General features: G+C 34.9%; 1 protein-coding gene across 2 annotated transcripts; it reads left to right on the forward strand.

Annotated features, from left to right (window-relative positions):
* The first annotated feature begins 10,015 nt into the window (after positions 1-10,015).
* On the forward strand, positions 10,016-14,610 carry LOC114877085 (facilitated trehalose transporter Tret1-like). 2 transcript variants are annotated; one of them, XM_029189229.2, is made up of 6 exons: positions 10,016-10,195; positions 10,923-11,173; positions 11,273-11,475; positions 12,360-12,558; positions 12,746-13,013; positions 13,841-14,610. In XM_029189229.2, the coding sequence occupies exons 1-6, from the start codon at positions 10,123-10,125 to the stop codon at positions 14,236-14,238; spliced, it is 1,392 nt and encodes a 463-aa protein (XP_029045062.1). In that variant the 5' UTR covers positions 10,016-10,122; the 3' UTR covers positions 14,239-14,610. The 2 variants fall into 2 exon arrangements, with proteins under 2 accessions (XP_029045062.1, XP_029045061.1); XM_029189228.2 differs by having other exon boundaries at positions 12,746-13,034; positions 13,841-14,608.
* The last annotated feature ends 639 nt before the right edge of the window (positions 14,611-15,249 follow it).

Consider the following 15,249-nt stretch of genomic DNA (forward strand, 5'->3'; position numbering starts at 1 on the left):
TCTACATAAATTAGAAAGAAAGCTGCGAAGGAAAAATTAAAGCACGCAGAGTTAAATGCCTGAGGAGAATAATAAAACTTGGAAGTACGATATAAAAGAAGCTATAATTTCAGAATTAATGAATTTCCCTTATTGAAGCCAGGAAATTTTCCAAGGAACGATGGAATGAAGCCTTTTGAAATTCGTTTTAGAAGAAGAATAATGAAAATAGGTAATTCGTTATGGAACGATGGAAATGAAAATAATACACTCCCCCAAAATACTCTGAATAGATTGAAATGGATAAGAAACGTCGGGTTACGTGGAGAAAGAATAGGAAGCTACTTATTTCAGAAAAACGTTCGATTATCGAGATTCCCATAATAGATGTACTTGTAACGACACTCAATCCCCCGTGACGTGCATTATTGTGCGGCTTTACTGAGCTCACCCTGAAAAGCCCACGACATCGATACACATGCATGACTGGAAACCGATCTAACACGGAAACTTTTTAAAGTGACTGGCTCTATTATGGCGAGAGAGAATTATACGATACCAGCTGAGAGTCTGTTCAGAAGTTCTTGCTATCTGTACAGCGTCCATTCTGCTCTAGATTCTACAGCACTGAAGCTGATGATAATATGAAAAAGTTGAAATATTTCAAAAAGTTTATAGAAAGGGTATTATGAAAAGTATTTGAAAGAAAAATTAAAATTAAAATTTAGAGTTTGAGTTAGAGTCACTTGGGGAGAATCACCCTTGTGGGTATTGTAATATTTATAAATGATTTTAGAAAAAATTGATTTGGGAGTTACAGAGTGGATAACTTGCCAAAGTGACAACGAAGGTTACTCTCCCTTCGAGATATATTTTTTTCATCGATGGACACTCGAGTTTATAGGGTAAGTCACCCTCTGGAGATTGACAACCCCAAGGTTATATAGGAAACTATTAAAGATAAACATATACTTTAAATTGCAAAGTTGTACTGTTCTTTCTATATAATAATGTAACAAGGATGGTTTGGTGGAAGTACTTAGGTGGACGAGGAACAACGTTGACGTAATTAGGATTTTCTTCTGGGGTGGGCCAGATCTACAAAATATTAGAATCTTGAAGCATTAGAATGTTGGAGCATTAGGATGTTGGCGCATTAAAATGTTGAGCATTAGAATATTGAAGCATTAAAATGTTGGAGTACTAGAATTTTGAAACATTAGAATTTTGGAGCATTAGAATGTTGAAGCAATAGAATTTTGGCGCATTAGGATGTTGGAGCATTAGAATATTGGAGCATTAGAACTTTAGAACATTAGAAATTAGAATGTTGAAGCATTAGAATGTTGGAGTATTAGAATTTTGGAGTATTACAATGTTGAAGCATAAAAATGTTGAAGCATTAGAATTTTGGAGCATTAGAATGTTGAAGCATTAGGATCTTGGAGTATTAGAATATTAGGGAGCATTGGAACTTTAGAACATTAGAAATTAGAATGTTGTAGTATTAGAATTTTTGAGTATTAGAATGTTAGAGCATTAGAATTCTGGAACATTAGAATGTTGAAGCATTAGAATATTGGCGTATTAGAATTGTAGAGTGTCAGAATATCAGAATATCAGAATATCAGTATTTTAGAATGGTAAAGGGGTCAGTCCACATTTTTGAGAGGACCAGGCCCACTAATAAACTCCACACTGCATAATATAAAATTCTTTATCAACAATCGCAATGAATTATCAGACAGAAATATCGAGCGCGTGTCAACGCTGGTTAAATAGATCTCCTATCTACAGATTGTAATTAAGTTTCTCATAATTACGTTCTCTCACGAGCTGAATCGCGTCGCGACCGATGCAATTCCCTGTTTCCATTCAACGCGAGCCGAATTAACGACCGGCCCGTCGGCTCTTTTTTATCCTCGATAAACGGCCTCTCCCCCAGATCAACAACGACGACGACGTCGAATTGATAATGGCATCGTCACGCACTGTCCCGTTCCTAGATCAATAAAACGACCGCGGTGCTGTGAATGCAAAACGTTCCATAACCTGTTAGAAATGCTCTTCATTTCGATGCTTTCGCTTAGTCGTGACGATTTAGTTAATAACAATGAATATTAGGGGATGTTCATTTATTCACCTCGTTTCATAGAACTTTCATTAATTTCTATTAGACAAATATTACTCAAAAATATAATTTTTTTAACAAACCTTGAATATTTTCCTTAAACATTGACCATTAGAATTAAAGTGATAGCAGAATTAGGCATTATCTAAAACAATCTTCTGACAGAAATTTCGGCCATACCGAAGACATTGAAGAATAAGAAATAAATTATTTACTTGAATAAATTTTCATCTCGAATAATTAAAAATTCAATTAGTTATTTAAAAATAACAAGAAAAATCAAATCTAAATTAAAAGTTATTCACTATTTTTAAAGAATTTGATTTTATTCAAAGATCTATAAATAAATTTTCATTCAAAAAATATATTATTTCTGATTCGAAAATATTTGAATCCCCATATATGATGCTCATTATTTAATAAAATAATGCCCAACTCTGATAACGATAAAGGAATCTACACAAATGGTTTGTTATTTGTTAAAATGAAAATCAGCAAAGATCTCGTGATTCTAAACAAGCTTCTTCATCTGTTACCGGACGTAATAGCCAGTCAATCAGAAGTCACGAACGTGTTCATTGTTCGCGAGCCGGGGATGCCTTGGTTGTAACAGTATCGAGGAAAGATAACACGGCGTGCAACTTCTGCGAGTTGGCAATCGGCCGTTGCATCGTGCCAAAACGAGCTTGCGATACGTTCGAGTTTCACCGCGATATATCGATCGGTGTTCCCGTTCGAGGAGCAGACCGTTGTTCCCGCGGATTTCGACGATTTAAGGGTCCCTCGAGTTACGAGGGTGAGTTTAGAAACGATTCGTTCCACGCTTTACTGCCGGCATTCTTCGAGAATGCGCGAGCTTCGTTCAAAGCTGGAATGCTTTTAATTATTGTAACCGCGTTGTTTCAACTGTTACCACGCCGTCTGCAAATTCAGACGTTAAAATTGCTTAAAATAAACTTTTCCGCCAACGAGATCTACTTTCCTCGTCGAGACATAGTTGGCTGCCAGTTATTGATTCTTCGTGTTTATTTTTCTCTCCTCTCGAAAAAGCCGCAGAAGTACACTTTACGGTCAGTCTATAAATTGTCGTTTTCCGTTCGCACAGTATGAATATTTACGAGGTTGTAGCTTTTTGCTGGCGAAACATTTTCGCCGACCGTGACACGGCAGAACCGAGGCCTATTGACATTAATAAATATCCCTCTATTGCATGAATTTTTATGACGAGTCGAAAAAGTATATATGGCTGTTAGTCTACTTAAAAAAATGAGCGTGGTCATGAAATAAATAATAAAATTTTATTAGAAAATTGCGCAACGTTCCCACTTGGAACCAACTCAGATTCTTCAGTACTGTATAATTAATTTACTATAGAACATTTGGAATTTAAGTTCCCGATTGGGAACGGAATGCGATAGAGGGATATGTCGGCCTGGCTGGGATTATGTGATCGTCCTTAAGTCGATCTCTGTCGTCTCGAGTCACTTTAACGAGCGCAATCAAGCTTGGCCGGATGTAGAAACGAAAAAATAAGGAATTGAAAAAAAAAACCGGTCTCGATTTACTAACGATTATTATCGTTTTGCATAATCGCGCGTCACGTTTACGAGCAGAAAATATCGGTACTGTGTGACGCTGACGCGTTAATTGCTATCTCGACGAGGAAATGAAGAAAAGAAAAATAAAGCCGTGAGATTCCTGGCGTGCGTCATTGTTCTATCGATGAAATAATTGAAATCGAAAACAATGATGCTGGACATTATTTGTAATTATATTAATAGAGTATTTCTGTGAAAATTACAAGAAGAAAGATAAGGGTAAATTTAGAATTTAAATTAATTGTATTTGAATCTAATTAATTGAAATAATGGAGATTCTATTACAAAATTAAAGAAATTCGATTGAGAGACTCAAATATTGAATGTTATTAATTACAGGAATTACAGAGAAAGTTTTAAAATAGCAGCATGTGTTTGAATTATTAAGTTGGTTTTTATTCTCTCTTACTATCGCATTAATAATTGATGCATCCTGATCCCGACACGCGCGAGATCGATGCACGAGTATTCACAATAGTGATTATTATAAATTATGAGATTACTAAGCCGGTTTATTCGTACCTAAGACCTTTAACATGATTCTGCACTTGCGTGATGTTGAGATTGAGAGTCTATGATTACGTACTGGCTGTCACCTGTTGAGGTTACATTTCTTGGGTTTTTATTACACCATAAGATGGATTATTGCAATATTTTTCAAAATAAAAGAAAATTCTATGGTCCATTGAAATTATATTTTTTTAATAATGACCATTTTGTTGATTAATCCTTCAACAGTGGAGCTTGGGTCAATCCTGACCCAAACTTACAAAACATACAAGGTTATTATCCTGAAATTAAATATATAATATAATTTTTTAATGAGAGGGTTTCATATATTGTAAGAATAATTTTTAAAGGAACAGTATAACATTTAGAAAATAAAGTCAGGTCCGCCACCCAAAGGTTAATCAATATCAAAATTAAATTAAACAATAATGCAGGGTTTATAAAAACATAAACATATATTAAATGGAAAAACATTTAAATATTCAAATGTAAAAAGAATGTAACAACTTGAAAGCAAAAAAAGATATATTCAGATGAAGGTATATGCATTTCATAATTGCATAGATGCATCGTATAAGACAATGCAGGGTATAAAAGTGCATATCGAGGATGCAGATATAGACGTTGAAATAAGGAATGCAGTAAGCGTAGATATTCTACTGAAAGGTAGATCTGGAGAAATATTAAAATATAAAGAAATGTGGGTACGTGAGAGTAGAGAGTGTAGAAAGGGTGCATCTACACGTTTAAAATGCAGCTGCAACCACTAAAGTTGAAGATTTATAGAAAGCCGAGAATATGGAAGAATATGAATCGAAACACACGAACGTAGGAACGTGTTGAATTTAAAAATTCATACAAATAATAAGTATGTATGACACACGGAAAAGTAATAATATCAAATAAAAGAAAATAGAAAAATTAAATGTTGGTTTTAAAATTTAAAAAAATAAACGAAAATAATGAAGGGATTAGAATGATAATCTTTACATAATTTCAGCTGTAATTCAAAGATATTTTCCTCAGAAACATAAATTTCTACGAGATCACAGCTGCAAGCAAACTTTGCGTCAGAGGATCGCGTACTTTAAGACGGTCGTTCTCCTAAATTTTCACGAAGAATGTAAATATGCACGAGCCGACGAGGAAAGGACATTCGTTCGCATTCTGAGACTCGGATTGAGAAAGGTCGTCGAGCTTGGAAATTGATAGGAATCCATGTTGCAACATGAATGAGTCAGAATTTGCAATCTCCTTTCTAACATCATTAATATTCGATAATTCATATTTCTCAAAATATCGAATTAAAAAAAAATGTAACAACATGAAAGCAAAAAATGGTATATTCAGAGGAAGCGCATAACTGCAAGATTTGATAATACTGAAAGATACTGTAATTAAAATATAATTTTGATTATGTAATTACTTTCCATCGGACTTTAATTTCCCCTGAAATCGTTGCTCAAAGGTCTCGGTGGAACACGATATCGCAGACCAGAAAATGTTTCATAGGAAGACCACTAGAAAGCTCGTTTTTGGTTCTCCACGAAATTTCAGCTAGGTAACTAGATTAATGGGCATTACGAGATAAAAAAGCTTCAGTCGTTGTGTAATCTACACGAGCGTAATAACTTGCTTTGATCATCAGGTAGACACACCTGCTACTGAGAGAGGTTAACGAGCAAACCATGTCACTACTGTATTATTCTCGCAAGCTTTTAATAAATTTTATGTATCTCCTCTTGTTAATTGCCGTGATGTATCTTCTTTTTCATACAGCCTCTCATGAAATCAGCAAAAAATCCATTGTGACCGAGAAATAATTTCATTTCAACTATTACCCTTTTTTCCTTAAAATTCTCAGAAGACTTTTTTAATCTTTTATATAAAACTAGATAATTTATATACGCCTCCAGAAATAATACTGAAAATATTTAATTCAAAGTGCAATCGAGATAGAAAAGTAAGATCTTCACAGAAGTTAATTGATGTGATTTTTGTAACAGTTGCAGTAATAATAATTAATAGGACAAGTGGTTAAACGACGCGGTAAAGGTTAACCGCAACGGTTAATTTATATTGGCTGTGTTAAAGAATGTAGGATCTCGTAATGCAATTGTTGTGTCCGAGAACGACGTGATTTATTACTTCGCCGATTACTGTGGAGTAATTTATTAATTGACTTACGTAACTATCGCGTGATTTATGGCACGGTTGGCCGGTTTAAAACTTACTACTTAGAGTAACTATTGTATGACTTATCCGGTTGAATCGAATCAATAACAGCGGTTACGAGTTTGGGGATACCCGGAAAATTCGGGTACCCGAGTTTCGGGTTGAATTGGATAATGATCGGGTTGGATCGAGTCGGATCGGGTGCTGATTGGATCGAGTAGCATCAGGTAATTTTCGGGGCGGGGCGGGTAATGAGCGGGTAAGATCGGGTAATTTTCAGGTGGAGTCAAATCGGATCGGGTAATTTTCGGGTCGGGTAATTTTCTAGTTAGGTCGAATAATTTTTAGGTTGATTCCAGTCGACACGGGTACTGATCGAGTCGGGTCGGATCGGATCGGGTAATTTTCAGGTTGGGTCGGGTCGGGTATTTTTCTAATTTTCTGGTAAATTATGGTTAATTTTCCAGATAATTTTCCAGTTGCGTCGAGTCAGGTGGGACCCCAAAAATTTACTCAGCACCTAAATTCCTTCGAATACCCATAATTTCGGAGCCAAACACGACTGTAGACCCGAAACTCCATTATAATACATCCAATTATACACGATAACGTATAAAAACACTTCCAAAATAAAAAATTTAAGATGACAGAGTACTATTAGGGTAAAATAGGGTACTATGCAGCAGGAACGTCCGAAAATTCCTGCTTTCCTGTTTAACGCGAATTTATGGTCGAGGCACGTGTTTAGGCGGTTTATTGGCGTTTCATGGCATCCAGTAACCTAACCTGCTCCCACCTAACCTAACATATTATCGTTACAACTTCCTAAATTCCTGAAGTTTTAAGAAATAATTTTACAGATAAAAGATCCATAATCTTACAAAGAAAGAATATCACAAGACAATCGGTTGCTGTAACTTCAAAATTAAAAAATAAACCGTGTTTTTGAACTAATCTTACGCTTTACGTTGATAATTTGGGACATTACTCTCATTACATGGATAACCTTGATTATATTTGTGAAAATGGTTATAGTTTCGCGTACATGGAGCAGAAAGATATACGAGTAAACGGAAAATAGAAGATGAGGCATGAAAGGAGAAAGAGAAATAAAAGAAGGAACCGAGGTTCTAAAACGCGTGGGGAGAAAAGATAAATTTACAGCCGTAAAGGTTAATAAAAAGTTTGTAGAACGAGCGAGATATTTGAAAAGTTTATAGAACAAGCGAAGACGTTTGAAAGAAAAAGTCAAAGGAACATGTTCAACGCCCCATAAATTTAACAAAAAATAGAATTATATGGGTTCGAGTGTTTTCAAAAGTACATAAATATAAATTTTGTAATGTTACATGTAATAACTTTGAAGATTAATGAATTACTGGGTCAATTATGATCCAAACTTATCAAATATATATAAAGTTATTAATCTAAAGTTAAATCTATAGTTTTTAAACGAAAGAATAATTTTGAAAGGAACAGTATAAAATTTAGAAAATAGAAGTATTATGAAATGCAAAATTAAATTAAAATTGGGGCTTTCTTCATGGTCCGCCAACCCAGGATTGAACATACTTGTTTATATTTCGTGAAATTGTTAATTCTAGCAATCTTAAAATTCTTTTTATAGAATTTTAATTCATCTAGAATGAAATTTACTTTTCATATAAGCAACACTGAGCTGCGCTTCATTGTCAAAGGGTTAAAGGGTCTTTCTTCTCATCAAGCGTCTTGTGACTGGGTACCATGTGTACAGAAATGGTCTGACATCCGGTATAAAATTGGCTCTTGCATCGAGAATCTTGAAGTGGCACTGATGCGAAAATTGGTTGTGTCGACACGGCTTTATTTGATGGATCGAAGCTAGAGCAAGATACAACGAAGCTGTTTCTAAGCTGCCGCGCGAAAGTAGCTGAATTTCAAGCGTGTAATTCTACTTCCTTCGCTAAACTACCAGAACGTTGAACGAAAAAGGCAAATTTTAATGAATAGAGAAATTCATTCATTAAAATTGTTTCCAATTTCAAGTTGAAATTTTGAAGACGAACAATGAAGATTCGAATTACAATTTCAAATTAACCTCCTACGAACTGTATATTTATGTTAATAAAGGAATGTTATTACAGAATTTTAACAACAGAATCCTGAATTCTAGGTAAGAACTTCCAGCAATGAATCAAGTTTCAAATTTGAAATTGTAATTGAAACTTCTGCTGAAAACTTCTAATTTCATAACAAGAAAAAGAGAGGGTTGAAACTGAATTTTTAATGACTGTCAACGTGTTAAATTACTTCGATAATTTAAAAATGAAAAATATTCGAAGTACATGGTTCAGGTCGTTTGTAACATAAGATTAAATATTGTTGACATCGTTCAACGTTTGCCCGGTTAATTAACAATTTTCCCAGGCACGCTGATTAAAACGCGAAAGAGAAATGGGGGAAGGAGGAGAAAAATCCGATCACGGTCGGCAAAAGTTGTAAAAGTGGCCCGTTGAACAAAACCGAGTGCAATATTTATTAATTGCGGATGGAAGTTTGACGTTGACATGAATTTTAACGAAGTTTCTCGCGCTTGTACAGCACGGGGCTGCGATCGATTTCAAAATAAAATTTTAATGAATTCCCAGCGCGTTTGTAAGTGCAGTTAATTTTAATACGATTCCCACGATAAATCCCGTCAGTCGTTGATAACAACAATCGTTCCCGAAATGCTTTTTATTTCCAAGCAAAACCTACCGTATCGCGGAATCGTTATTAAAATAATGAAAACAGGTGAAGAAAAGAAATTTTAAAAGCATTCGAGGATAAAAAACAGATTCCATTGCAACCTGGGCTGCGAACAATCGGCTAAATAATTGTTGGGAAATATTAATGACAATAGGAATGCCGGTGGTTTATTTAAATGAAAATTCGCGATAACGATGTTATTAAACCACAATTGTTTCCTGGAAACTTTATTGAATTTTTATGGTCAAAGAAATTTCTACCGATAACAGGAAAAATAGCGTAGGAAATAATTATAATTCTCATCCTGAAGAATTTTTTATAGATTCAAGTATGAATATAATGCGTTTTTTAACTTTTGCATGGCGGACCAGGGAGAGAGCCCAAAACGGCGGACCATAAAGAGAGCCACAGTTCTGATTTTTCTCATATATCAAACTCTTTTGTTTAAAAATTATACATTTAAGTTGTTACGGTTGACCTAGGCTCCGTTGTTCAAGAGTTAAATAATAAAATATAATTATTTTTCGTAACTCGAGCACTTTTTGTTCCAAATAGAATTATAATTTATTACATAAAAAACGCATTATATTATATTTATTACTTTTTTAGGAAAAGGATCGATGATTATATAAGGTTTAATAATTGTATATTATTACTCTACCTTGAAGAAAATTTGTTAATTAACTGAAGAATTGAATTGCTGAAATATTTCAAAAATTTGAACGAATTTCTCTTATAATTAGTAGTAATGATTTCTATCTAAAACGAATTTTTGCAATCGATTGTACACGGCCTAGTAATGTTCTTCAATCGAATCGCATAATTGCGGTTTTGTTTTACAAAACAAATGGCAACTACAATCGACTTTACGAGATTATAACTTGATATTGCCACGTCGAGATCGGACCTCACTCGGTCACCATTCGATTTCATCGGTACAACTTGTTTCCTTTTCATCGTCAAAATTATCGAACGAAATTTTATCTTCCGGAGTGGAAAACGATGACTTCTACATCAATTAACGACAACGTCATCGAGATCCGGAAGTTGAACCAATATCTTGGAGCCTTCGTTGGTGAGCTAACCCCTACTTCATTCTGTCTATATTTCATTAATTAAATCTTCCAAAGTTTTTTACTCGCTTTGTTTATCAATTAAATTCTCTTGCTTAATAAAGAAAAGCTTGTCCCTTTGTTCGAATCAATCTCTACTTCATTCTGTCTATACTTCATTAATTAAATTTTTCATTCTTGAAAATATTTAAATTTTCCTTTTTTCCAAATTTCCATCGGTATGATACGTAAGTACCTTTTAATATATATCCTAATATATCTCATTATTTTATTTTTCACTATCGTATCGTTATGTTTATTGTACGTTTATTTAGACATCTCTAGGAATACTCTGCCAATGAGACTTTAAATTGCAGAAAATGCAAAATTACGAAATACCTAAAAAATCTAACTCAACCTCCCTCAACTTGTGTTTCAAACCGCCCGATATCACAAACCCATGAAAGTTTAAATGAAAGAAAATCTCTTTGAACACGTTCCTCAAACAACCCTTTCTGTGTTCCCAAATTGTGCTCGTTAAAGGAACTCATTGTCAGTAGCCTCTTTGTTCTCTCATTTTCCTCAATTTCCTCGTAGAACAAGCTCTTTCTTCATAAAAAAAAAGCACCCACTTGTCGAGGTAAATTAGCAGCATGACCAGCAATTAGAGACAACCGAGAAGGATCCAGGACGAGTGCAGGAGGAAGCAAAGGAGAAGGTTGACGTAGGTCTTTCTTCGTAAAATTCCAGCTTCCCTTGGTGGTTTCGCCCTTGGCGCGGCCCTTGGTTGGAATTCCAGCGCTGGTGTGGTGTTCAGGAACCACCTGCACGCCAGCGCAACCGAAATTGGACTGATAGGAGGGATCTTGAACGCTGGAGCCTGTGTCGGAGCGATCCTGGTGCCATTTCTTGTTGGAAAAATTAATAAAACTACCCTTATGTTCTACATGATGCCTGTTTTTGTCGTTGGATGGACCCTAATTTGCATAGCTGGTCATAAAGTATGGAAATATTCCTTCTTTTTTTTATTTTAATCCTAAACTCATTCGAATTGCTCTATCGATGAATATTTGATTAATTTTTGTTGAAATTTTTTTCAGGTCATGATGCTCATAATTGGTCGAATAATCTGTGGAATTTGTGCTGGTGTGTTTTGTGTTCTGACACCAATCTATGTAGCTGAAATAGCCAGTAAAGAGATTCGAGGACGACTGCTCGCTATGTTTCAAGTTCTCATTAATTGTGGTGTTATGTATGCTTTCATTGTGGCTCATATAATTGAAGAAAATGAAACTATATGGAGGTATAGTGATTTCTTTCTAATAATAACTTAGAAAGCAATTCTCCATTTTTCAATTAAGTTAACTTGAATTAACTTGAATTAACTTGAGTTAAGTGAGTTAAGTTGAGTTTTCTTGAATTAATTCAAAATCTTGAGTCAAGTGAGCCAGGTCTAGTCTTCTTGAGTGGAATGATTCAAGTTGAGTTTTTTTGAGTTAACTGAAAATCTGGAGTTAAATAAGTTAAGCTGAGTTTTCTTGTGTTAATTCAAAGCCTGAGTTAAGTAAGTTGAGATTTCTTAAATTAATTCAAAATCTTAAGTCAAGTGAGCCAGGTCTAGTGTTCTTGAGTTAAGTAAATCAAGTTAAGTTTTCTTGAGTTAACTGAAAATCCTGACTTGAATGAGGCAAGTTGAATTTTCTTGAGTTAATTCAAAGCTTGAGTCAAATGAATCAAGTCTAGTCTTCTTGAGTGCAGTGATTCAAATTGAGTTTTTTTGAGTTAACTGAAAATCTTGAGTTAAGTAAATTAAGCTAAGTTTTCTTGTGTTAATTTAAAGCCTGAGTTAAGTAAGTTAAGTTGAGTTTTCTTAAGATAATTTAAAGCTTAAGTTAAGTGAGTTAAGTTGAATTTTCTGAAGCTAACTCAAAATCTTGAGTTAAGTAAATTAAATTGATTTTTCTTGAGCAACTTAAAATCTAAAAATTTAACTTGAATTAACTAAAGAAAACACTCCAACAAAAAAAATATTCTCAAATTTAATACCCAAACGACACGCAGAGGGTAGAAATATAAATCCCAAGGCAACATTTTTTCATCTGTCTCAGGTTACTTTACAAATTACCAAAGTTTTCCCTTCGTCGCAAGGTTAGAACTATACGTGTAAATCAATTCTTTCTACTAAAGGTACAGCTCAATTTGCGGTCTCGCGTGCCTCTCGATTGTCCCAGTGAAATTGTTACCTGAAACACCCGTCTACCATTTGTCGAGAAACGACGAGATCAATGCAGAAAAATCCTTGAGATGGTATCGCGGTAACACTTACGATGTCCAGCACGAAATCAACGAAACGAAGTGGCTGATTCTGTCGACTCGCTCGAAAATGGTAAAAATAAATTAAAAATTAGAATTAAATAAATTTTCAATGAAAATCAAAAACCAAAAACCTACATAATTACTAAATATACTTAACAAAATAAAAATTCCTAATTTTTAAGTTTTTAATTAGCAAATCAATTTTCAAAAGTTTAATTTAAGATTCCATGTGCTGAATGGAATTCTTTTGATTACAGATCAGTCTAAAGCTGATAAGGAATCGTCGCGTTCTACGCTCGATCATGAGCTGTGTAGGTGTGATCATCGGTCAGTATTTGTGCGGGGTCAATATGATGATTTTCTACGCTCTGACGTTGTTCGACACCACGGGTTCCGGTGAACTGACCGGAAGCGAACAGACGTTGGTCGTCGGTGCCGTTCAAATATTGGCATCCCTCTTGGCCACGTTTCTCGTCGATATACTTGGACGTCGAATCCTCCTCACTCTCTCTACAATTCTCATGGGTGTGTTCCTGATACTGTTAGGTAAATCACATTCAAAATGATCGATGTAATCGAGAACCATCATGGTTGTTGTCGACAATCTATGAATGTTTACATTTTGTAGAATGTCTTCTTTTCACACCTTGTAAGAAATCATCACTTTAATTATTAATTTTTTAATTACGATTCAGAATATAAATAGTGATTGATTGGTACATCTAATAATAAAAATGAGGCTAATATTTTTACATTTTGTAGAATGTCCCTTTTTTTTACAAAAGATCATCACTTTAATTAATAATTTTTTAATTACGATTCAGAATATAAATAGTAATTGATTGGTACGTTTAATAATAAAAACGAGATTCATAATTTAAAAGAAAACTTATGATTAACGTCTGCTAATAAAGTTTTCCAAGAACTTTTGGTAATACGCCAGCTAGAAAGTATGAATTATGCTTCTCAAGATATGTTTAGACACGAGTACATGCATATTGTCCGCCCATCCAAAAACAACAAACTATAACAAAAATCGAGGAAAATAGCGAGGCGTAAAATCCCTGAAGACAAATACTTATATTGAAAATTCTAAGAATTCTAAAAAAAAAATTCAAGCCCAATGCCTTTAATATCTTTAAATGTATGCCTAAAGGATCCTTCGAAACGAAGAAACAAACCTGAAACCCATAAATTACCCCTCGTTTTTCCACTATCCAGCTGTCACCAAAACGCACCATCATCGGTAACCTTCGTCTGGAATACCCTCTTCAAAGATCAGCAAAGCCCCGAAGCAGCGTGATAAAAAAAGAACCAAACCATCGATCATTCGTTGACACTTTTTGTTTCAGGTTGGTTCTTCAGTCTACGAGAGACAGATCCCGAATACGACGACATCTACTATTGGATGTCACCGACTTGGATCAGTCTCTTCTTCGCCGCCTTCAACTTGGGTTTAGGTCCAATCTCATGGTCCCTCTTAGGCGACACATTACCGATGGAAGTGAAAACCCCGGTCGCATCCATTGCAGTGGCACTGGGCTGGTCAATCTCGCTGATGGCCACCCTAACCTTCGACGAGATATTTATTTCCCTAGGTGGAACGAAGGTGATGTGGCTATCGGCGGCTATATGTTGGCTCCTCTCATTGTTCTGCGCTATCTTGCTGATGGACACCACTGGAAAGAGCCTGACAGAGGTCCAACGATATCTGGCCACGGAATCCAACAGAGACTCGGAGGAGACCTGATGGTTCCCACTCGACTTCGAAGGATAATCAGAATTCTCTTGATACGACCTGCTGTTCTTTTTTCTCTACTTTCATCGAAGAAAATGATCCGAACGTTTTCCGAACGTTCGGTCGATCTGTTTTTCTTTTATACCAAGCGTGTGTACCTTAAATGTTGATAGTCAACCGAGAAGGTCGACGCTTAGAGACGATGTATTATACTTTGTAGATGTTTGTTTACCGAATGTGTTGTGCAATGTTTACGATAGACTCGTGTCTGGTGTAACGCGATGCTTTTATTGATTGGTGCGCCTAGTCTAGGATTGATCCTTCGTTGAATTTTCTGTAAATAAATTTAACGTTCTTCTGTTAAGCTTTTCATTTTGTAAATATTAGCTGATGATAATAATAAAAAATCAGGAACGTAAACGCTAACCGCTGTGGAAAGTGTATAGGATGGTGTAAATAATTGTCTCCACTTTTTTTTTTTTTTCTATGTTTTCTCCTAACTTCCGGTTCGATTCGCAAACCGTTCAAATTGATAGGACTACACTTCGTTGTTTTAAACGCCGCTGAATCGTAAACCTACCTTGCAAGCAAATATTTGCTTGTTTGCTCGAAATTGCAACGCGTGCATTGTTCGATTTCTCCTCCGAATTCGTTCGACTACGCTTCGCTTCAACTTGCACCCGTGTTTTCCCTTCTTTCGGATCAAACACGAAGATGGGAAATTTTATGAAAAGCGTTATGTAAAATGTTTATTCAAAGAAAGTTGTTCGTACACTAGTGGAATTAATTTTGGTCACTTCAATTTATTTAAATTATTCAATATATAATCATTTATATTTTATATTCTAATCATTGTTTTATAATTTTAGACCTTTACTTTTAATGTACAATAAAAATTCCAATTTCAACACATCAAAAGAGGTAGAAAAAAATTAATATTTTGTTGCATATCCTTTCATTCTGTGATTTGCTATTTTTGCAAAAACAAAAATAACAACAAACCGAATGGTGTGAAAATATTAA

The sequence above is a fragment of the Osmia bicornis genome, chromosome 8 (genome assembly GCF_907164935.1).
Source record: "Osmia bicornis bicornis chromosome 8, iOsmBic2.1, whole genome shotgun sequence".
Taxonomy (NCBI): Eukaryota; Metazoa; Arthropoda; class Insecta; order Hymenoptera; family Megachilidae; genus Osmia; species Osmia bicornis.